This window comes from Vipera ursinii, assembly GCF_947247035.1.
Source record: "Vipera ursinii genome assembly, chromosome: 3".
Taxonomy (NCBI): Eukaryota; Metazoa; Chordata; class Lepidosauria; order Squamata; family Viperidae; genus Vipera; species Vipera ursinii.
The window spans coordinates 186,390,405-186,416,222 of record NC_139516.1 but is presented as its reverse complement, the minus strand read 5'-3'; the positions used below and the strand labels follow the sequence as shown (position 1 = coordinate 186,416,222).

General features: G+C 37.2%; 1 protein-coding gene across 2 annotated transcripts; it reads right to left on the bottom strand.

Annotated features, from left to right (window-relative positions):
* Nucleotides 1-3,572: 3,572 nt before the first annotated feature.
* LRRC69 (leucine rich repeat containing 69) lies at nt 3,573-24,383 on the bottom strand (the record flags this gene model as incomplete). 2 transcript variants are annotated; one of them, XM_083359688.1, is made up of 8 exons in its annotated part: nt 3,573-5,297; nt 9,517-9,696; nt 10,701-10,802; nt 13,980-14,051; nt 16,924-17,119; nt 21,487-21,559; nt 22,445-22,571; nt 24,201-24,383. In XM_083359688.1, 8 exons carry the CDS (start codon nt 24,381-24,383, stop codon nt 5,184-5,186), a joined length of 1,047 nt encoding a protein of 348 aa, XP_083215814.1. In that variant the 3' UTR covers nt 3,573-5,183. The 2 variants fall into 2 exon arrangements, with proteins under 2 accessions (XP_083215814.1, XP_083215815.1); XM_083359689.1 differs by having other exon boundaries at nt 3,573-5,294.
* Between the last annotated feature and the right edge of the window lie 1,435 nt (nt 24,384-25,818).

Here is a 25,818-nt window from a genome sequence, read left to right as displayed (position 1 = left end):
ACATTGCAACTGGGAAGACCATAGCCTTGACTATACGCACTTTTGTTGACAGGGTGATGTCTCTTTTTTTTAGTGTGCTGTCTAGATTTGCCATTGCTTTCCTCCCCAGGAGCAAGCGTCTTTTAATTTCTTGGCTACAGTCCCCATCAGGGTGCCACCGGTCAGAGAATGTCATCTGGTGGCCCCCAGGGGGAGGTCCTTCTCTGTGGGCGCCCCAGATTTATGGAATCGGTTGCCGGTCGAGCTCCGGATGGCGCCCGACCTTCGCTCCTTCCAACGCGATCTGAAGATGCATTTATTCGAACAAGCCGGCCTGGCCTGATGGAGGATGGGTTTGGGATTTTATTGTTTTTTAATATATGTATTTACTGTTTTAGTTTGGGCATTGTATTTAATTCTTTTTTAACTTTTGTATTTTTGTATTTTTATATATTTGCCCTGTTCACCACCCTGAGTCCTTTGGGAGAAGGGCGGTATATAAATAAAATTATTATTATTATTATTATTATTATTATTATTATTATTATTATTATTATTATTATTATTATTATTATTATTATTATTATTATTTGCAGTGATCTTGGAGCCCAGGAAAATAAAATCTGTCACTACCTCCATTTCTTCCCCATCTATATTTGCCAGGAATTGAGAGGGCCGGATGCCATGATCTTGGTTTTCTTAATGTTAAGTTTCAACCCAACTTTTGGACTCTCCTTCTTCACCTGCAACAAGAGGCTATTTAGTTCTTCACTTTCTGCCATTAGAGTGGTATCATCTGCATATCTTAGGTTGTTAATATTTCTCCCAGCAATCTTAATTCCAACTTTTGATTCATCTAGCCTTGCCTTTCTCATGATGTGCTCTGCATATAAGTTAAATAGGCAGGGTGACAGTATACAGCCTTGCCGGACTCCTTTCCCAATTTTGAACCAATCAGTGGTTCCATATCCAGTTCTCACTGTTGCTTTTTGACCCGCATATAGGTTTCTCAAGAGACAAATAAGATGGTCTGGTACTCCCATCTCTTTAAGAACTTGCCACACTTTGTTGTGATCCACACAATCAAAGGCTTTAGTATAGTCAATGAAGCAGAAGTAGATCTTTTTCTGGAACTCCCTAGCTTTCTCCATGATCCAGCATACGTTGGCAATTTGATCTTTAGTTCCTCTGCCTCTTCGAAATCCTGCCTGTACTTCTGGTAGTTCTCGATCCACATACTGCTGGAGTCTAGCTTGTAGGATTTAAAGCATAATTTTACTAGCATGTGAAATAAGTGCAATGGTGCGATAGTTTGAACATTCTTTGGCACTGCCTTTCTTTGGAATTGGAATGTAAACTGATCTTTTCCAATCCTGTGGCCACTGTTGAGTTTTCCAAATTTGCTGGCAAATTGAGTGTAGCACTTTTACTGCATTGTCTTTTAAGATTTTGAATAGCTCAGCTTTTGCCACCTCTTCTTAATCTCTTCTGCCTCTGTTAGGTCCCTGCCATTTTGGTCCTTTATCATGTCCATTTTTGCATGAAACGTTCCCTTCATCTCTCCAATTTTCTTGAAGAGATCTCTGGTCCTCCCTATTCTATTGTTTTCTTCTATTTCTTTGCACTGTTCATTTAAGAAGGCATTCTTATCTCTTCTAGCTATTCTCTGGAATTCTGCATTCAATTGGGAGTATCTTTCTTTTTCTCCCTTGCCTTTCGCTTCCCTCCTTTCCTCAACTATTTGCAAAGGTTCCTCAGACAGCCATTTTGCTTTCTTGCATTTCTTTTTCTTTGGGATGGTTTTAGTTGCTACCTCTTGTACAATGTTGCGAACCTCTGTCCATAGTTCTTCAGGCACTCTGTCTATCAGATCTAATTCCTTAAATCTATTTGTCACCTCTACTGTATATTCAACAGGGATATGATTTAATTCATACCTGAGTGGCCTAGTGCTTTTCCCTACTTTCTTCAGTTTAAGCCTAAACTTTGCAACGAGAAGCTCATGGTCTGAGCCACAGTCAGCTCCTGGTCTTGTTTTTACTGATTGTATAGAGCTTCTCCATTTTTGGCTGCAGAGCACATAGTCAATCTGATTTCTGTGTTGGCCGTCTGGTGATGTCCATGTGTAGAGCCGTTTCTTGGGTTGTTGGAAGAGTTTTTGCTATGACCATCATATTCTCATTTTGTACTCCAAGGCCAAACTTCCCTGTTATTTCGGTTATCTTGGCTTCCTACTTTGCCATTCCAATCCCCCATGATGATAAGGACATCATTTTTTGGTGTTAGTTCTATAAGGTGCTGTAGGGCTTCATAGAACCGGTCAATTTCATCCTCTTCAGCACCGGTGGTAGGGGCATAGACTTGGACTATGATATTGAATGGTTTGCCTTGGATTCGAACTGAGATCATTCTGTCATTTTGAGGATTGTATCCCAGTATTGCTTTTCCTACTTTTATTGACTATGAAGGCTACTCCATTTCTTCTGAGGGATTCTTGCCCACAGTAGTATACCTGATGGTCACCTGAATTAAATTCACCCATTGCTGTCCATTTTAGTTTGCTGATTCCTAAGATGTCGATGTTCAGTCTTATCATCTCATTTGACCAGCTTGCCTTGATTCATGGATCTTACATTCCAGGTTCCTATAGAGAAAAAATCTTTACAGCATCGGACTTTCCTTCCACCACCAGATACATCCACAGCTGAGCGTCCTTTCAGTTTTGGCCCAGTCGCTTCATTCTTTCTGGCGCTACTAGTAATAGGTCTCTGCTCTCTGCTCAGTAGCATATTGGACACCTTCCGACCTGAGGGGCTCATCTTCCAGGGTCATATCATTTTGCCTTATGGTACTGTCCATAGGGTTTTCATGGCAAAGATACTGGAGTGGGTTGCCATTTCCTTCTCCAGTAGATCACGTTTTGTCAGAACTCTCTGCTATGACCTTTCCGTCTTGGTGGCCCTGCATGGCATAGCTCATAGCTTCATTGAATTACGCAAGCCCCTTCGCCATGACAAGGCAGTAATCCATGAAGGGGACACCTTTCCTATGAGTTCATACCAGCATAGACAAAGTCTTTTATAACTTTATCACCGTAATACTACTCTTATCTGTAAAATAGATAAGGCTGAGAGTAACTAACTCCAAATCATCCAACAAGCTCTGTGATTGACTGGGAATTTGAAATTGGGACTTGTTGGTCTAAGTCCAAACCCTGTTTTGCATTGAGGCTTGAAACATTAAGTTCCCAATAGGAGTCCCATGTTATGGAACGTCTCAAAAGACTTGGCTCTAAGCACAATAATGGTGAACATGTACTTATTTGATCTTGCTGAGAAACCATGATGATTTATGACACCACTTTCAGTTACAGACTAGCACATCAGCCCTGTGATTTTAATCCATGCCTGTGCGGTAGACTGAAAACAACTTGGGACAAACTTTTGCATTGATTTATGGTTGCTTGAGTTTTGCAGTGCTTCTTTTGCGTAATTTGCTGCTCTGAAGGTATAGTTTAAAATATAACAAATATACTAACCAAATGTTTTAAAATAAAACAAAATCTACAATAAAACAGTTTTCACTAGGAATTCACTAGGAATTCTTTTACATTTATTTATTTATTTATTATAGAAAAATAAAACTTTTGCAGAAATTGTCACTAACATCCAGACAGCTTGACTTTGTGTTTAAAGGCACAGCAGCTATTAGATTGTTTTCATTCCTAATGCCATAAAACAGTTTGTACAAATGCAACGCTAATATGGTTTTCAAAGTTCTAAGCAAGGAGTGTGCAAGTGCAGATGTCTGTTCCTGTAGAAGAGAAAGAATCCAAAGTATTTAAAAGCAGCTTTGGAATTATTTCCAAATTATTACACTGGAATTATCTGTTAGTTGAATTCTCTGAATGGTAACTTTAAATTTGCTTGAGAGATGTTTCTGGCATTTTTTTCTGAATTCCAGTCAAAAATGGCCATTCAGAAGAATGGATTTGTTTAACAACCATGTGATTTGCTTAATGACCACAATGATTCACCTTACAATTGTTCTAAATAATGTTCATAAAATTGAGTCTGGTCACATGGTAACTCAACTTATGACTACAACAATTTACAATTGAAATTCCAGGCTCCATTGTGGTTCTAAGTCGAAGATTACCTGTACAGAAAACTGTACCTACAGTAGGCAGGGACAGCTTAATCAGCCTATTTCTTTGTTAAATTTTGAGAAGTGGAAAAATCATTCAGTGCATTCTACAGGTATCTATAATTTTGTATGGTCATCTCTTTCCTAATATAAATGCTGAATTCAATTTTCTGTTTTAAAAAAAACAGTGAATTGCTGCATAGCTTTTCAATAACGTTATTGTGCTGAATGGAAAATGTCACTTAAGGCAATCACATGGTTCCACTTATTATCCTTTCTGCCTGATCTCTATGTGTAAACTGTAAATGTTCATATTTAAGATAAATTTGGTATTTTGATAGACTATAATTAGTGACATGAGATGAGCATGCTAATTAAAACTTTGGAAGACTTATCGTATAGAAACATCCGTAAGAATTAAAAAAGACCCTTCCATATAATAATTGGAAAAGCAAGTAAACAGGCCCATATCTTTAATTTCCTGCTTCCTTACAGAACTTTTTTTTCAAAATTTGGCATGATACACATAGATTTTTCTGTAATCAATGCGCCTAAGAATGAAGAAATCCCTTATACATGCCACCTTTCTTTCAAATCCTCCAACCCGGTTTCTCCAATGTTGAAAGTTCTGCATGCCAAATTTTATACCCAAGTGATAAACATCTAGAAAACAGGATTTTAAAGTAAAAGTCAATCTCCCCACATATGTTAACGGAGTCTATTGCATCATTAAATTCTAATCCTAGAAAAATACAGAATTTCACATTAGTTTTGGTGGACAAAATCCCAAAGAAATAATATAATCCAAATAGTTTTCATTATAAAACTTTACCTGAAAGTAAAATAATGCTGCTTGCCCAAGTAAATCTACTGTCAGATGTGGAGTCTAGTTTGCCAAAAGATATTACCAACCATCACTTCTCTGAAATTACACTGCCATAAAAACTATTAATTTTTAATTAAATACTGATGTAGCAATTAATGCTGGCTTCAGGTTTTAAAGAACTTGAGAAAACTGATAGCTGCAAGCTGGTTGAGGCACCGTTTCACTGTTTGCTTTACAATACAGAGATTCCAAAGAGTTCATGATCACGGTGGTAAAAACATTTGTATGAACATAGTAGTGACCTAACAGGTAAAAGCTGCAAGTTTTTGCTTGTCTTCATTCGCTTCTAAAAAGAAACAGAAAAAAATTGTGAATCTAGGTTACAGAATTTTACATTTCTTTTTTTTTTGTACATTATACTTTACTATGAAAAAGTCTCTTCACATTTTTTTATTTTTAATCCCATTTATATCCCGCCCTTCTCCAAAGACTCAGGGCGGCTTACAATTTAAGCACAAACCAATGTGCTTAGCAATAGCCTTCATTCTATGTATATGCCTGCTTATTAGGGCTTTCGCCCCCCCCAAGCGGCATTATTACAAAGTCAGCTTATTGCCCCCAACAATCTGGGTCCTCATTTTACCTACCTCGGAAGGATGGAAGGCTGAGTCAACTTTGAGCCTGGTGGGATGCGAACCTGCACTAATTGCAGGCAGCTGGTGTTACTTAAGGAGGCATTAGCCCACTGCTCCACCAAGGCTCTTCTTTTAATCCCATTTATATCCCGTCCTTCTCTGAAGACTCAGGGCGGCTTACAATTTAAGCACAAACCAATGTGCTTAGCAATAGCCTTCATTCTATGTATATGCCTGCTTATTAGGGCTTTCGCCCCCCCCCCAAGCGGCATTATTACAAAGTCAGCTTATTGCCCCCAACAATCTGGGTCCTCATTTTACCTACCTCGGAAGGATGGAAGGTTGAGTCAACCTTGAGCCTGGTGGGATGCGAACCTGCACTAATTGCAGGCAGCTGGTGTTACTTAAGGAGGCATTAGCCCACTGCTCCACCAAGGCTCCTTTTTTTCTGATAAATGATATAAATCATATCTGCAGTTAAGGAGTTTTCTGAAGTTGCCAGGGATTCTGAATATGTAAAGAACATTCTAGCCCAATTATAATAATTAGGTGAGGAAAATGGGTCCACAAGAGTCAGAGAAAACAAATTTACTATAGCAATTAGACGAGCAGAACCTGGACCTAGAAATCAAGATTTCATATTCTGTTGAAGTGGTGTCAAGAAATAAGGTCAGATTTGTTCCGGGTAAGCCTCCAGAATTTTCTTCCTTTTTATAGAGTTCCTCCAAAGGGATGTCAGATTCTGTTATGAAGTACTATAGCACATGTGTATGAATATGGTACTGTCCATGTTAGTTCCATTCATTCATCCACTCATGTTTCAGATTTCACTATCTTTTGTCCCAATTAGAGACTAAACCCCCATTTGAAAAGAACACAACATATGTAGTGTCTTGTCTTGGACTATACACATTGGTGGGATTCAGCCAGTTCACACTAGTTTGGTAGAACCGGTAGCTAATTTTTTGTTGCCCAGGCCCAGAATGGACTTCCAGAAGCGGCATCCACACAGAGAACTGGTTGTTCACAGATTTGAATCCCACCATTGACTATAAAACAGGACTACATGGTCCTGATATGTTTGCCAATGGCTACATTCCTTGACCAACGCAGACAACTAGGCATGGAGAAGTACTGGGTGGTTTTTATGAAGCTTACATAGACACGAGAATCAAAAGATACAACACCAAAACATATTTTTGTCATTCTGAATCAACACAGTTTGAAAAAAGCAGGGATTAAGAGAACAGCTCTTGAGTCTGAAATTCAAAGAACAAAGTTTGAAGCTGATTTTCAAAACCCACTATTTGGTTTATGTTTGAATAAACTGTTATTTGAAAAGGGCTGCTGTCTGGGATATTACTTGGACACCAATTATTGTTGCTGCCATTGTTGAAGGCATTGAGGAATCTGATAAGGAAATATCTCTGAAATGATAACCCAAGACATCATGGGTTATCTAGCATCGATTAAAACTCATGTGATCTCAGATTAGGAATCTGTTAGACAAAGAGAAGCATAGTGATATACACAGAGTCACAATCCTTAACCCTCTATCTATACCCCACTGACTTCCTGGAGTCAGTAGATCATGAGCTGCTGAAAATTCAGTTCCGTTGGACTTAAACCTGTATAAGCTTTGTTGCTTGGGGAAAGGAGTAAATAAATATTGTTCTCTTTTTAGCCTCCATTTAAATGAATGAGGATTGTCAATAAATACCATGAAGATAGCATGGACATTTTTGAGAATGTTCTAAATGGTAGGGCAGGAAGCTTATAGCCCATAACTGGTTTCATTCAGGTAATCAATAGGATAAAATGGAGGACTAGTTTGGGGTAGGGAGGTGAGAAGGCTGGAATGATGTACAAGAACAATATTTAGCTCAATCTTGAATTTATATAAATGGAAGAGTACACTTCTTTTTCTACATTAAGAGTAGATATACAATCCAATCAAATAAAAATATATTTATTCTTATAATAATATGCAGAAAGGCTGCATGTTATTATAATAATAGCTTTCCATGGTCAGCACAATTACATACATACTAAAACCAGTATCTATTTGGATTGACTATATTTTTCCTCAGCTTCCCCACAATAACCCAAAGAAGTATTTTGTCCTTTTGGCAACCATAGATGACCAATGCAGTTGACTTGTCCAAAGGTAAAAGTCAATAAGCTTGGTAACCTAATGGAGATTAAACCTGTTTTCTCACATCTATGTCCAAACTTTTAGTTATCATTCTATTCTACAAGTCATTTATATGAAAAATAATATCACTGTTTTCCACCCCTATTAACTTGAAACCAGTAAGATTCAAAATTCAGGATTTTATATTTATGGTGTCAAAATGAAAATGTGTTATATTTTTACAAATTAAAATTTCAGAATGCTATTGTGTGCTTTCCACTTTATTCATACAGAATGCCAATTATGCAGGATGAGAATTGAGATATTAAATAATTATTGGTTGGGTCAAAAGAAATTAAGTGCTTGCCTGAAGGGGGGTTGTGTATTGTGTTTCACAAGCAACTCTACCATGTGGAAAAGATCCTCAAATATAGCTTGCAAAATGGCATGGAAGGTTTTTAAAGAATCCCATGTGTTCTTGGGAACTTAGCCAGAGTAATTGGGCTGCTTTTCATAAGAAATGTGCATTGGGCAGATGGATACTTAGTATCTATAACTGAGAGAAAATAGATCATTTACAAAACAAAAAATATTTTGTTTACATAACGTCTGTTTTCAACTTAGTCCAAGAGCTTGTTTATAGAAGTTGTTGTATAAAACTTTAAACCCCTACTAAAATGTATACATTATATGGGTGGTACTGCTCCGATTCATTATTTCTTATGCAAGAATGTAATCTCTGAAATTAAACAGTAATGTTCTGCTTGTTCTTGTACAAGCTTTCGCAAACAGCACTGATGTATTTTCATTTTGGGTCACTGAATTCTGCATTCAAACCTCCATTTTGTAATACCCATTATTTAAATTACATTGGGATATCTCCAAAAATATAAGCACACTTTCTTTATTTTTATAAAACATATTTTTACTGTAAAACATATTTCTTGTTATAATTGTGTATACAGTACAGTGTCCCAGTCAAAGAAAGTTTTGGTGTTCCCTGATTTTCTCCCAGAATTTTCTTTTCTACCCATTCCCAGTGTTTCAGACATGGTCCAGCCATGAAATTGGTCATATAATCAATTACAATATAAACTTAGGCTTGTTAAACTACTTTCAACTGAATATATGAATGAAACTTGTGCTATTACTATATATAATTACATTAATTTTCCAAGATAGATTTCTTCAGGTCCAAAACTTTAAACAATGTTTTCTTTCAAAAGCAGTTTTTTATTATATTACAGATTTTCAGTGGAGATGAAAGCCCTCCGGCAAGCATATGTATAGTTTATTTCCTATAAGTTATCTATTTAAAAGAAACTAAGGAAGTTTTTCCAACTGCAGTTAATCAGAATAACCATGAGTTTAGAAATGGAATTAATGATAAAATTAAGGCAAATCCTCACAATAAATAAAAGTAACATTATTTCCCAGTTTTGGATTCTGGTCAATCAGATTTTGAAGCACACATTAATATTAAGCCCAGTTTTTCCTTTATTTTCCAAACACAGTTTTTCTATTTTTAGGTTCCCTGAATCCTATAAGCAAAACTTATAGGAGTATAAATAAGATACCCTTGGCCATTGATAGAAAATTAATTCTTGACCATATGGAGTCTTCCCTTAATTTGTCAGGATTCTGCTTATGTTTGGAAGCCAATAATTATTACCTTGATGAATGCAGAAGAGAAACAAAGTAGAACTGCATAAGAAAAGCATGCAGCAATAAAATCTAGTTAGTCTGGAATTGTAGCGAATACATCTTTAAAATTCTACAGTATCAAAGTAACTTACCTGTTTTATATCTATGAAGCGCACACATTCTAGCCACATACTCAGAAAGCTGTGGCCACACTGTGCACATTCTTGCCTCTGGGAAAGCAAATTCTGTACTTGTGGGTTTTGTTTTACTGCTCTGCATAAAAGAGGGTTTTCATTTTCCAGCTGAGTAAAAATAAATCTTGCTGTTATTTCCTGTGGATTTAAAAGACAAAATAATAAATATTATTGACAAGAATTGTAATAAATTTAAATATGTAACCTGAAGTTTTAATTTAGAAAAATTATACACCTCTGTCTTTTTAACTGCACACTGCAACTCAGAAAAATACAATAAAAACCATCATTAGAACCTAATTAAGAAGGAAGACAAAAATGAAAAACAGTAATGCTTTACACACCAGTGGAAATACTTTGAATTGAGGGTGGAAGATAACCCATAACCAATAAAGCTGTTTCAATACGTGGATTATGTGGGACCTTTGAGAGACACCATTCAGCACTCATGTTGCTGCATTTTCAACAATTCCCAGGCTTTTTTCAAGAAATGCACACTTGATTTAATAAGAGGAACCCATTCAAGCAGTTTCCAGGAGTCAAAACTGACTCAAAGATACCCCCCCAAAAAAACCACCCAATTTATCAGCTGAACGTGATAAAAGGTGCTCTATTATGTTCCTTAAATGTTTTCTTCCTCGTTACACATAAGAGGATAGCATTTACATTTCATGCATAGCGTACATCAAAAATGCTCCTTCCTTCTGAGTTATTGGCTGATTCACATATTTTACTAAATGATAAGATGGCTTATTTAGTTTAGCGATGTATGTGAACCCATCTAGTGTGTTTCATAAATCATTACTTATATGGTTTGGTGTTACACGAAACCAATTTTTCACTGGCCCATGTTTAAATTTAGAACTACAGTTGAACCCAACTACTGTTTTAATTGATGTTTTAATCATCCCAAATTCATACAGTTAAGGTTCTTAGTATTATACTAAATCATTTCAATCCATTTCACTTCAAAACTAATATACAGTATTTATATAATTTAAATAACTTTCAACATATATCCCAGGTTACAAAATAGTTATTTGAAATTGTTTGAATAGCAAAAATATAAATTAGTTTGAAATCTAGAGAAAGCATCATACTAAAGCAATAGTTTATTGAAGGAGTACTTCTGTATTAATAACCTTAAGAGTGAGAATATCCTCTTCTTGTACGGCACTAACTGGGTTTTTCTGAAGCAATGGATTATCTTCACAGTAAAGTTCCTCAAGCTGAAGATATCCCATCTATTTAAATAACAAAATAATGTTTTAAATATAAAACAATATAGTTAGTATTTTTTTCTATTAACATCATTTATCTGCCATACATCTTAGGCCTACAGTTCGGTTTTGCATTTGTGGAGCCACCTGACAATTTTGGGAATACTTATTTGTATTCTTTCTGATTACCGTATAAGATGTCCAGTGTCTTTTTGGGAGTCAAATGCCCACAAAATTAGAAAGGTAGGTAGAGAGAGAGAGAGACAGACAGACAGACAGACAAGTAATCATATAATAATAATAATAATAATAATAATAATAATAATAATAATAATAATAATAATAATAATAATAATAATAACAATAATAGTAGTAGTAATAATAATAGTAGTAGTAGTAGTAGTTGGAAGGGACCTTGGAGGTCATCTAGTCCAACCCCCTGCTCAGGCAGGAAACCCTATACCATTTCAGACAAAGCTGTCCAGTCTCTTCTTAAAAATTTCCAGTGTTGGAGCATTCACCACTTCTGGAGGAAGGTTGTTCCACTGGTTAATTGTTCTGTCAGCAAGTTTCTCGTTAGTTCTAGGTTGCTTCTCTCCTTGACTAGATTCCATCCGTTGCTTCCTGTCCTGCCTTCAGGCGCTTTGGAGGATAGCTTGACTCCCTCTGAGTCAAGCCCCTGAGATATTGGAACACTGCTATCATGTCACACCTCGTCCTTCTCTTCGTTAAACTACACATACCCAATTCCAGCAACCGTTCCTTATATGTTTTAGCCTCCAGTCCCCTAATCATCTTTGTTGCTCTTCTCTGTACCCTTTCTAGAGTCTCAACATCTTTTTTACATCGTGGTGACCAAAACTGGTTGCAGTATTCCACGTGTGGCCTTACCAAGGCATTGTAAAGTGGTATTAATACTTCACGTGATCTTGATTCTATCCCTCTGTTAATACAGCCTAGCACTGTGTTGGCTTTTTCGGCAACTGCAGCACACTGCTGGCTCATATTTAAGTGATTGTCCACTAGGACTCCAAGATCCCTCTCACAGTCACTACTACTGAACAAGGTACCACCTATGCTATACCTGTACATTTGGTTCTTCCTTCCTAAATGTAGAACCTTACTTTTTTCACCATTGAATTTCATTTTGTTGGATAGAGCCCAGTGTTCAAGTCTGTCCAGATCTTCCTGTATCTTAAGCCTATCTTCTGGAGTGTTGGCTATTCCTGCCAGCTTTGTGTCATCTGCAACTTTGATGAGTTCCCCATCTATCCCATCATCCAAATCATTGATGAAGAAGTTGAACAGCACTGGGCCCAGAACAGAGCCCTGGGGCACCCCAATATATACATTTCCTTCCATGTGGATGCAGTTCCATTGAGGACCACAGGCTGAGTACGGCCAGTCAGCCAGCTACGAATCCATCTGGTGGTGATGCTTTCTAATCCACATTTTTCTATCTTATCAAGTAGTAGGTTGTGATCTACTTTATCAAATGCCTTACTGAAGTTCAAGAAAATTATATCCACAGCATTCCTCTGGTCCACTAATTTGTCACTTGGTCAAAGAATGCAATAAGATTTGTCTGGCATGATCTGTTTTTGACAAACCCATGTTGGCTTTTAGTAATGACTTTATTTGCATCCTAGGTGATCCTTGATTCATTATCTTTTCCAGAATCTTCCCAGATATTGAGGTCAGGCTGATAGGTCTGTAGTTTCTATTTTTTTCCTTTTTTTGAAGATGGGAACTACATCAGCTTTTTTCCAGTCCTCTGGTAGTTCCCCAGTGCTCCAGGATCTTTGAAAAATATAGTTCAGTGGCTCTGAGATCACATCTGCTAGTTCCTTGAGAACCTTAGGGTGTAATCCATCTGGTCCTGGTGATTTGAACTCGTCTAGGCTGGACAGGTGCTCACTTACCATTTTCTTGCCTATCTTAACTTGTGTTTCTATTCTGTTTTTTATGGCACTGTTTTTGATACGTTGGACTGTTTTTTCCCTTTGTGTAAAGACAGATGCAAAAAACGAGTTAAATAGTTCTGCTTTCTCTCTGTTGCTTGTCACCTTCTTGCCACTTTCTCCCACTAATGGACCAATTATTTCCTTCACTTTTTTCTTGTTTTTTACATGTTGGAAGAAGCTTTTTTTGTTATTTTTGACTTTGGTCGCAAGCCTTAGTTCATTATGAGCCTTACCTTTCCCCACTTCATCTTTGCAGGCACAGGCTATTTGCTGATATTCTGCCTTAGTTATGTGCCCCTCTCTCCACTTTTTATACTTGTCCTTTTTATCTTTCAATTTAACAGAAAGCTCTTTATGCAGCCATGCTGGTTTCTTCTGAGAGCTGTTATTTTTCTTTGTTGGTATTGTGCTAGACTGGGCTTTTATTATCTCACTTTTCAAAATTTCCCAATCTTCTTGAGTTGTTTTCCCCTTTAGGATTCTCATCCATGGAATCCTTCCCAAGCTCTAAGTTTATTGAAATTAAAGTCCAAGACTCTAGTTTGACTGTGTTCTATTGCTTGTGCTTCCAGAATGTTGAATTCCAGTAATGCATGATCACTTTCCCCAAAGGTTCATGTGGCTTCAACACCTTCAATTATTTCATAGAAGAACAAAGCTACAAATACAACGGGGGGGGGAGGGAATGTTTTTTCTGCCCAGATTGAAAAGGCCTCATGTCTCTTGTATTTCAGTCTAAAACTACACAAAAGAACATTTTCTATATCTGCACTAAAATGGTGGGACTCTGTTTAGAGATCCATTCCAATGGCTTTTGTGGCTGACTGTACACAATTTGTTTTAGAAAGCCTTTGATATGGCTGATTTTACCTGCAATTCTTCATCATCTGTGATTTTGAGTAAACATTACTAAACTTTACTAAGCAACAGTGTATTTCCAGAACAACAAAATGGAGAAATTCATGTACAAAAACAAAGTGGTTGGAACTAAAATGCAATAACAGCATAAACACAATTACAAAAAGAAATATAATATCAAAAGTCAAGTAAGGATCCTTGATATATTCATTTGGCGCTCTTGGAAATGCATTATTTTTGAGTACTTTCTGGGCCAACCATTAGACTTCAATAGAAGATTGGTTAGGGCAGTTTCCACTGAAGAGATCGATTTATTTATTTATTTATTTATTTATTTATTTATTTATTTATTTATTTATTTATTAACGGTCATACTTACTGCTTTGGGAAAAATATGAATATTATTTCCTGCAACATCAAGAATCTTAAGTCTCTTCAGCTTGCAGATTCCCTAGTTAAAAATGATAAATGTGAATTAATAATATTAAATTTAGTACCCTTCAGCACAAACCTCAAGTAGACCTACTTCGAAGTTCCGCAGTGTGTTTCCAAGTGAATGTGCATAAAGTTACTGAATTCCTGGAATGTATTTCCAGAGCATATGCAGAAATAACCATCAAATTTCAATTTTAATGTGAAAGAAGAAATAATTAATAAATACATGGAGAATAAGTTATTCATTTTAATTATGTTTAAATGTGACCTAAATTATATTTAAAAAATTTTTTGCTATGCAGTATCATTATTTTGTTCCAGTCCTTTGTCTTTTTATAAAAAAGGTATCCAAAGAAACCATTTGAATCCAAAATGTAGCATTCTTCCTTAAATAAGGAAGGGTAGAATGACAGCAGTCATGAAAAAAAGCTGAATATACGGGATATAGACAGAAAGGAGTGTTAGTAATTCTTTTTATATATTAAATAAAATAAACTGAAGATAATGTGTCTTATTTATTTGCTCCTAGGATTAGACTATATTATTCTTGACATTTTTTTTTCCTGCGTTGTCAACTGAAACATAAAACAATGTTTTATGTTGTGATCTCAAAATAACACTAGAAGTACATTAGACTGGCAGTGGATTCATATACTAAGCTAAACTACATGTAGCTGTTTTCAGCTAAGTATCTTGTGTGAATCTAAACCCCCTTGTTTCAAAATCATGGTATATAAATTTTAATTTAATTTAATTTAATAATATTTCTATACCGCCCTTCTCCCGAAGGACTCAGGGCGGTGAACAGGGCAAGAATAAAAATACAGAATTACAAAAGTTAAAACAAGATTAAATAAATGCCCATATACTAAAATACATCTTAAAAACCCAATAAAATAACAATAACAACCCCCCCAATCCCCTCATCAGGCCAGGCCAGCTTGTTCAAAAAAGTATGTTTTTAGCTCACGGCGAAAGGAGCGAAGGTCGGGCGCCGTCCGGAGCTCAACCGGTAGCTGATTCCATAGCTCCAGGGCGCCCACAGAGAAGGATCTCCCCCTGGGGGCCACCAGTCGACATTCTCTGACCGGTGGCACCCTGAGGAGGCCCTCTCTGTGGGAACGCACAGGGCGGAGGGAAGTCGATGCCGGCAGCAGGTGTTCCCTAAGGTACTCCGGACCCCTGCCATGTAGGGCTTTGAACACCATTACTAGTACCTTGAATCTCACCCGGAAGGCAACTGGAAACCAATGCAGCTCACGGAGCAAAGGTGTAACGTGGGAGTATCGGGAGACTCCCAACACAATATTATCTATAATATCTATAATATTTATATCTATACATCTACGTTTAATTCAGCCAAGTATGGTTGGCTATTTAGGATTCACCTTTATAACCTCAAAAGTAAAACAGATGTCATACAAGGATTTCTTTTTTTTTTTAAAGAGAGATGCTAACTAAAACAGGTAGCATAAGCTCACCTTAGAAAAACAACATTGTTGCATAGGACCCCATGGCTAAAATGCTGTAACTCATTCCATGCTAAAGGACAATTTTGCTATGAAAAGTTTCATTTTTCTCCATAACAAGCTGATCACAATTTTCAAGAGGTGTTCCAGGTATATGAGAAAGTAGTTTGTACAGAAACTGAAGCTGTTTGTGCTATTCTAGACACATTTTATATAATCTGTAGCACCTTCACCAGATGCAAACATTTTTAAATATCAAATATACATTTGGATTATGGATTAGGAGTGACTGCTTAAGTTTTACTTCTTTCTATATTTTTAGCATTTTTAAGATATTTAATATACATATGGAAATTAAACATGACATTTGGACAATCCAACTAATTTATTAGACTTTATTGTTTTTCTTTAACTTCTCTGCAATATTCCAAATATTCTCTGCAATATTCCAATATTCCAAAGGCATTTAACTCTTTCAACCATTTTTCCATGGTTGAAAAATAAAATATAAAATAAAACGCAGGGAGAAACTGTTACACTTAAAATTGATTCAGGCAAAAGTTTGAGAGTCAACTAATACAGACAAAACAATCCTTCGCGCTGTGATGTTTATTATGTTACACCAAGGGTCTGCAATCTTAACAACTGTAAGACTTGTGGAATTCTGGGAACTGAAGTCCACAAGTCTTAAAGTTGTCAAGGTTGCAGATCCCTGTGTTACACCATTGAAGCACATTTACTACAGGTAGTCCTCAACTTACAACCATTCAAATTAGCGACCATTAGAATGGCACTGAAAAAAGTGACTTACAACCAATACATTTACAACAGTCAGAGCATCCTCTCAGTCTCGTGATCAAAATTCAGGTGCTTAGGAACTGGAATGTATTAACAACTGTTCAACACCTTCCCAATCAGGTTCCAACAAACAAAGTCAATGGGAGAACCTGGATTTGCTACACCACCACATCATTCACTAAACTGCAATGATTTGCTTAATGAACATGACAAAAAAAGCTGCAAAGTTGGGCACCACTCAAGTTAACAACCACTTGGCTTAACAATGAAAGTTCTGGTCCTAATTGTGGACATAAGCCAAGGACTACCTGTACTTTACATAAACGAAACCTTTGACTATTGTTTGGAGTATACGTACTGCATATTTACCAAATAACAGAACATCATTGCAGTTTTTAAGATGAGTTAACTATAATACACAAAAGATCACTCTGCAGCAAAGTGAAAAACTTCAACCATCCAAAATTTCCTGAAGAAGAGTCTCCAAGCTCAATCATCATTGGCTCTTTCTATTGAGCGTCTGAAAGCCTGTTTCATTTCCCTATCCAATTCCTAAAGGCATGGCTTTTTTAATGGTCACAATATAATACATTTTTTCCTCAAAAAACCATAGCTACTCACATCAGGGAGGGTTTCTATTTTATTTCTTGACAAAATGAAGACCTTGAGTTTTTTCAGATGTTTGATGTCTTCAGGTAATGTGGTGATAAGATTGTGGGATAAGTGTAGTTCACGCAAATTCTGAAGGCAACAAAATTCCTTGGGAATCTTTTCCAGTTTGTTATTCTCTAAACTCACACATTCAAGATTTTCAAGCCTATTGGAAGACAATATTTGAGGATACTTGCTTTTAAATATTTAACAACTGTTTATAGATGATAGCCTCTATTGTTTGCATATAAATAAATTTTAATAAAATATAGCATATTCTCAAATTAGCCTTTCTAGCCTAATAAAGGAGAATATTTGTTGCTCAGGGTTGACATGAGGGGCCCTTGGTGCTCACTAAACTTGCTTGTTTTCTTGCAGATGTTTCATTTCCCAAACTAGATAACATCATCAGTGCTAGTGATATTACCTAGGTTGAGTAATGAAATGTCTGCAACAGAGCACCAAGGATCCCTCATATCTATGTTGTTTTGTTCCTGTAATCTTTAACTAGATAAAATGTTGCATTACAGAGCCACAATTTTTGAACCAAGATATCTCAAATGGGCTCACTTACAGAATGGATCCAAAATATGAGATTCACAACTCCTGTGGAATTAACATTTGGCAAATTTTATAAAATATTTAATGATATAAATTAAAACATTCAATAAAACATTTCCTATATCTTTGCTTGACTATTCTATGCAGATCAACATGGGCTATTTTCAAGGCAGATACATATTTGAATGTTTCCCTATTTTTCCAGTGAAGGCAGAAATTCTACCTTTCAGAAATTCAGAAATTCTGCCATTGTTGAAAGTACTAGGGAATCTGGTAAGGAAGTATTTCTGAAATGATACGCAAATGTCATAGGTTGTCTAGCATCTTACTAAAACTCTTGTGCCTGTAACATTTAACTGAATGAAAACAGTGCATCATAGGGCAATTTTTTTCAGCCAAAGTACATCATGTACGCTAACTTACAGAATGTGTTTTCAATGTGCATTACATGGCTCCCATGGAATTGAAATTTGGCAAATTATATAAAACAGTATGTTTTATAGCCGGTTCTTTGCAGGCATTGAGCAAGATGGAAGGTTCAAAACAGCAAAAGGCTTTATTGAAGGTCAAACATAACTGAAGCTACAAGGGAGCTGCTGTGCAGCTATTTATACGGTTGGCCAATAGGCAGCAACCAATAGGTTTGAAGCATAGATTTCCTGCCCAAAGACCTACTTAGCCGGCTGGAGACAACCAGTCTGGGCTGGCTAGCTATTGTTACAACATACCATGAACTAGCATTTAGCAATTGGATGCAAGCAATTAGCAAGCAGTGCAACATGAGCAAACACAACATATACGAAAGGCCAATACATTACACAGTATATAAAATGATCATATAGCATTTTATGACAATACAAAATGTCAAAAAATATTTCCACAAATATATTGCCACAAAGAAAAGGGAGTCAACTTATTCTCCAATCTGAAAGCAGGACAAGAAGCAATAGATGGAAAGTAAACAAAGAGATAAGCAACCTAGAACTAAGGAGAAACTTTCTGGCCATTAGAACAATTAATCAGTGGAACAACTTGCTTCCAGAAGTTGTGGTGCTCCAAAACTGGACGTTTTTAAGAAGAGATTGGATAACCATTTGTCTGAAATGATATAGGGTTTCCTGCCTGAGCAGAGGGTTGGACTAGAAGACCTCCAAGGTCCCTTCCAACTCTGTTATTTTGTTATTCCTCAATTCCTGATGTCTGACAATGCTATACAGTTCAACATGGGCTACTTTCAAGGCAGATACATCTCTGAATATCTCCCTGAACGTTTAAGAACTTTTCAAATACTTTAAATTGTTGAATTATTCCCATTGTTAAAAGGTATTGAGGATTCTGATAAGGAAATATTTCTAAAACTATGGACCAGTGGGTCACGAGTTGTCTAGCAAATTTTATTTTTAGAAGTCTGAAAGTTGATTAAAAAATAATTTAGTAGCTGTCGGTTGTCTGAATGTTATTCATTCATGAGGCTGATAATCATCGCTGAATCCCTTGAATGAAAATAAACCCACCCAAAAATAATAATTCCAACAGCTTCATGAAAGATATACAAAATCGTGTACATTAATGCATTCCAACGTATGCTACATGCTTTCCTTCTGGACCAAATGGAAAACCCAAGTATTAATCGCTCTTCTAAAGCACAGAGGCAGTAATAAAGCCAAAGCATGGGGGCAGTGATAAAAATCACTTAAGTTTTAGTTCCCATCAAATAGCATTCTGAAATAATTAAGATGCAGAAGGAATTGATCCACTTTGATCTGATAAAATGGACAAATTGGAAGAGGTGATTTTACAATATCCAGGTCCGGATCCACATAGTCTTACAAATGACAACCAACACCTGAGATGATGGCTCATAAGCAGTGCTTTTTTTGTAAAAGAAAAAGGTGCCAGAACTCACACGTCATACAACCCGCTTTGCCTGCCCTACAAGGTTCCATCCAAAAAAGGTACCGGAACTGCGTTCTGGGCGTTATGACAAAAAAAGCCCTGCTCATAAGAAAACTGGCAACCAATGCAGTTCTGAAAGCAGTGCGTTGGTATACAGTATTTAAGCAATAGAAAAATGATCTGGATCAGTGTTTCTCAATCTTGGCAACTTTGAGATGTGTTGACTTTAACTCCTAAAATTCCCCAGTCAGCATGGAGTCTTAAAGTTGCAAGGTTAAGAAGCATTGGTCTATTGTAGATAAATGAAATGAGGTGTCAGAATCCATTTATATCATATTCATAAATGGAATGTTTCAAACATATCCCATGGATTCTGCCATCTCCCGAAGAGAAGAGGATAGATGTGTATTGAACCGGCAATAGGCATTTCAAAGGAAAGGAGAAGCCTTTTGAACCGGGGAAACAAAAGGGGGGGCTAGCATCTGGCTTTTGTCATGGAAGACAGCAATAAACAAAAGGGTCCTAACTTCCTTTTTCCCACGAGATGGATGATACGAGAGGAAGGATGGGGGGACTGACCAAATGGGGATTAGGGGGGGTTAAACCGGGAACTCTTTATAAGGATTTACATCGTGGAACCATTAAGCCCTGTCTCATTTCCTACAACCAAGCATGTCATAGTAAAGATTTCTTTTGGACTAAAAACCTGACTCCAAGAGTTTTGTCTTCCTAAGACGTGGTTTGGGGTGGGTCCTGACATTAGACAGGGCTTGCAACGAAAGTCAACCCGGGAAGAAGAACCTTACCGGGGGACTTTGCAAATAAATATGATGTCTGACGATGAAGCAAGAAGGGAAGAAAGCCCCACGGAGAAGGAGCCTTCCTCCCAGCCGAACTCCCAGAAACATTGGGAAGCTGAAGCATCATATTCCTCCTGGGAGGAAACGGCGGAGCAGCACGAACAAAAACCCCAGTGGTCGATGGGCGTTGGAAGGAAAAGTGAGTGGGAAAAGGCTTCGAGAGAAGTGACCCTGAGACGGAGCGACCACCAACCGGAATGGAAACAAGAGATGGAGAACTCCCTGCACGCCAGTGAGGAAGAGCGGATTCTGGAAAAAGCTATTGACTTGATGAAAACAACCCTGAGCTCACTAAAGGAGGAGAGAGCTGGAAACCACAACACCTGGGGTCGCAACTGGAGGGGTAACGGAAGGGATCCAACACCTGAAACCCCAGGGCTGTCCAATGGAACAGGAGCCGCTGACTCAGCGGTACCCCCCCAGACCCACAGATGGGGATCGAGATGAGGAGCGATACACTCTGCGGCGCAGACAACGATCCAGCCAAAGATTCCCACCCCTGAAAGCAAAGTTCAAGGGGGAGCCATCACGACTGGGATTTTTCCTAACCCAAGTCCTCAGCTACATGGAAGAGTACGGACGGGACATCCCCAGTGACAAAACACGCATCCGAATTGTGCAATCTGCCCTGGACGGGACGGCCGCAGACTGGGTGGTGAACCTGCATGACTCCAACGCCCCAGAACTCAACGACTTCAACCGATTCATGTCATCCTTGAGGCGACGATTCGAGGACCCTTTGGCTGACCGGAAGGCCCGGGAGAGAATCAAGACGGTGAGGCAGGGCAGGAGAACAGTGGCCGAATATACCCAAGAATTCCGAGCCATCGCCAGCAAGCTTTTTTTTCAGCTACCATCTGAAAAGGTGGGTAAACTCAAACCTGGATCTTCCTATTCTAAATCCAACACTTTAGCCACTATATTGCACTGCCTCTCATAACAATGATTCTCCTTTAATGCTAATCTAGGAGTTTGTGTCCTTTCTATTGACTTAGGAAAAGTATTTATATTCTTTGTTAAGTAGCTTATCTTTTAAGATAAGCATACATCCCCCTCAACCACACATAGTCCAATCTTTAAAACATTAAAAGGAATTTACTTTAATCATTCAAATGATGATGCTGCTCTTCACAAAAATAGTGATGGGTTATTAAAACCAATTTATACATTACAGCTAATTCAGGCAAAACCTTATCCTGATATTTATCAAATTTACCTGCAAATCTCTGGAGGAAGGTAACTTAGTTGGTTCTTGTTCAGATTGAGAAGTTCTAAATTCTTCAAATCATCTGTAAACAAACATAGCCTTCAAATAATTTTTTAGAGATATGAAGTCTTATATTATGCCTATTCTCTTAATGTTTCATTTTATTTATATGTCATGGTACTATTTTTAAATAACCAAGTGGTACTTTAAATTAAATAATTTGAGGTAAATACCATCCCGCTATGCTTTTTTTAAAAAATCTTCATTTCTACTTAAAAAAATTCTATTTTGCAAGAGCATTTGCAGAATTCTTAGGGCTGTACTTGAGGTTTTCAAGGGTCATATGGAACCTCAATTTCTACATCTGCATTAGCTTTGTTAGGACCAGTTTCAGTTGAAGATGAACTACTGGCAAAAAAAATACTTAGAAGATAATGTCCCCAGTGATAGAAAACAGATAAAGCAGCTTACAAGTAACAACTGTTAATGAGAACATAATAAACATTTTTTTTTAAAAAAGAAACAGGATCCTTTTCAAGGAGCATAGAGTTGAATAGGGGAAGAATGAATTTGGAGTAGTTTTTTGAGGTGATGACTTTCTTTTTCTTTCTTCTCTCATAAAACATTCTTTAAAATCCCCCAAAGTAGGTATTTAGGAAAGGCATTCATCTTTTCTCGTGACATTTTTCCTCCTGAGATTACATCAGTTAAAATGTGCATCATTGACAATAAAATATCTTTTAAAACTATTCATTTTATTCATATGCTAACTTATACAATGGAAGTTATTATGACACACTTGAATGAACATGCAAATTAAAAGTAATTTCACTACAGTGGGATGCCGGGAGTAATTTCATTATATTGCATAGATTTGTTGCCAAGTATATAGTATAGCACCTATGTAGTTATATATCTACTATATAGTAGAGTATCTGACTTTGAACACAACATGATATGCCCTTACCAAATATTAAAGGTGATATTTTGGTGATCTTGTTTCCAAACAAATAAAGCTTTTGCAGAGATATGAGATACTTCAATTGTTCTGGAACTTCCTCAAAATTATTATTTCCCAAATTTAGTACCTTCAACTACAATCAGATATTTGATTAAGCAGTGTTGATCAGTTCTCCTCTAAAGTTGAAAAATGAAACTCATGTACATTATTATCTAATTTTGAACTATCATGTTAAGAACTGAAACTATCCCGTGATAAAAGCATGCAACAGAAATTCTATCTCTTAAAAATAAAATTGGACATTATTGTTATTTAGCTTGAAATTAAGAAATGGCCTACAAGCAAAATCCTACATTATAGCAGGATACACAAATGGCAAGGAATTATCAGGAAAAAAATGTATAGAATGGAATGGCATGCAAATTCCTCGGAAATAGTCCTTATGATTCAGGAGCTCAAAGTAAGGATGAATACAGAATTTATTTGAATCCCATCTTTATTATTTTTACAAATAACTCTGGCAAACATATTCCTTGTCCTATTTTACTCACAAGAAGAACCCTGTGAAGTGGGTTACGCTGAAAGAGAGTGACTAGCTAGCCAAAAGTTACCCAGCTGGTTTTCATGCCTAAGGGTAAGTATAGTTAAGTATGTTTGGTACAATGAAATTTTGTATCAAGTAAAACTGCAGGATTGACATGTTGCCCTAAGTCAAGTGATCTATAAACTATGAATTGCATTAATATCACTCCTTTGCTATCATGGTTTGCAATGAGTTGCAATCAATGCAATCTGTCTTAAGCTGCAGTAATACAACTTTGCTGAATATCTATGGAGATTCTCAATTATCCAGGTCATGGTTGTTCCAAAGGAGCTTTTCCGAAAGACAATCAGCCTTTTTTTTCTTTGAAAACATTTCACTTCTCACTCAAGAAGCTTGTTCAGTTCTGGATGATATTTGGATTTTTGCAATCCCAGTACAGCCTTTAGAGAATATGTTTAAACCAAAACTTTAACAAGATTGGATGTTGATTCTGTCATGGGTTTAGATTATTACAACTGTAGTATATTTATCTCACAAAGTAACATATGTTTTATCACAAAGAAAAATTGCCATGCAGCAAAACTCTGTAGTTCTCAACTGTTCCTAAGATGTTGTTCAAAAGACCTAAAACCAGTACCTATTTTTTTCCAAAAGAAAAAAAACACACTTATTTTAAGATGCTTCTCCTGTCTTAGCCACAGTCACATCCTCTCACTTTAAGAAACCACAACACAAGGAAACTAATTATCTTGTTGGGGGGAAAAAATTACAAACTATACTAATTCGTTTTCAATATAGATTTTCAACAGTGTGGCTTACAAAGCTGTTCTGGATTGAAAAAAGTATTCATCCAAAATTCAGCAGCAGCTTGATTGCAGCTGAGATTGCAATTATTAAACATTTGTTATAATAGCAGTTTAGAAACAACTTCACTGTAATAATAATACAGATTTTTTTAAAAAAACATTCTAAGAACGGCACGAATGTCCCCTCCCGCTTCTTCTTTCCATGCAATATCAAAGATTCTCTAGTATGGAAGAATGGTGATCACTGCAGGCGATCAATCTGTAACTGTGCAAGAAGAGCCTGGCCCTAGCTGGATCAGTCAGAGACTTCTTAGACCAGCATTCTGGGTAACAAAGCTTACAATCAGGGTAAGCGAGTGACAACCATGCTCCACAAATACGCCTCCAAGCCAGGGTTTTGGGGCCGGCTCACCCGGCTCAGAGCCTCCATTTCGCGAGAGAGACTGAAGAGTTGGTTGTCTCGCAGGCTCAGGCCCTCCAAGTTGCTTAAGCTGGCCAACCCCCGCGGCGGGTGCTGCAACCCCCGACGTGCCAGAGAGAGCGAGCGAGTTCCGGAGCCGCCCCGCAGCACGCGAAGCAGCTGCGCTTCCGCCATCTGCAGACTGTCCTCCAGCCCGATCGCGTCGCTGTGGAAACGGCAGCACTGAAGTCTTTTTCTCCTGTTGTTGTGGAAACGCCGAAGCCTCGGCTCGTTCTGTGGGCGGGGACAGGATTGTGGCGATTATTACAGCTCGGCATTCATCAGTCATAAGCATTCATCTGTGTTCATTTATGACGAGTAACGTCATTAAAAATGCGCGCTACAAACTGTGTGTGTGTGTGTGTAGGGCAGGGGTAGGCAACCTTGGCTCTTTTATGACTCGTGGACTTCAACTCCCAGAATTCCTGAGCTATGCTATGCTGGCTCAGGAATTCTGGGAGTTGAAGTCCACGAGTCATAAAAGAGCCAAGGTTGCCTACCCCTGGTGTAGGGGGAAGAAAATACACACCTAGTGAACAGAAACGTGGGATTTATGAATTTAGTTGCCATCCCTTGATAACATTGACAGGTCTTATCAGAATCCGAAGAGATAAATTATTATAAATAATAATGTTAAAATGTATCAGATTATTTTCTAAACCATAGCTATGGGGAAAAAAACATAGTTGATTTACATTAGCATCCAGGTGCAAATAAATTCAAGTGTGACCTTGGCTAATTTAGAAAGCCAAATAAAGTTTTGCTGGTTATATCTTGGAAGAACTGTTCTTGAAGGAGACATTGCTGTAGAAATAACATCATTTCAGCATCCCAATTTGGTGCAGTGTTTAAAGTGCTGTTAATTCTAGGCCTTTTAGGCACAAAAGCTGGCTCCTGTCTGACCCACCTCACAAGGTGGTTGTTGTAGGAAAATAGGAAGTTCAGAGGTATTAGGTTCTTTGCCACCTTGATTTGATCAAATATAAAGATAGAATAAAAATCTAATCATCCCTTGCTTTCTGTAATTTCTACTTTGTAGTGCTAAAGTTAATTAACTGTGGGCCTTTACAAAATACTTCACTGCAGCACTACACATTCACACAAACACTAACAGCAGCATATTGTAAGCTGAGAAAATAGCTTGAAGGGGGCCATTCCAAATGGACAATATAGTGTTCATATGGAAAGGATATATAACACTTAACAAATGAAATATCTAATTATACTGTATGTATACTCATAACAAAAAATATATGCCTGTTTCTAAATATGGATCAGTTCTGAAGACCACTTGAACTTTCATTCAAAGTGGCAGGAAGCAGTTTACACTCGTCAAATTCAGTTCAAATGGAGGGGAATGGAAATAAGGTTCAAAATAACATTACCACCACAGTATTTATGTTTTCAGTTATACTGTTTCACTTTTCAGATGCCAGTAATGTTTATCACAGTAATAGTATTTTTCCTTTTTTTCCAAGAAATTCAGACCAAAACCTTTCAAAAATTAAGGGTTTTTTATCATCAAATATTTATATAAACTCTCAGTAGGTCACAAATAAAATTCTATCTA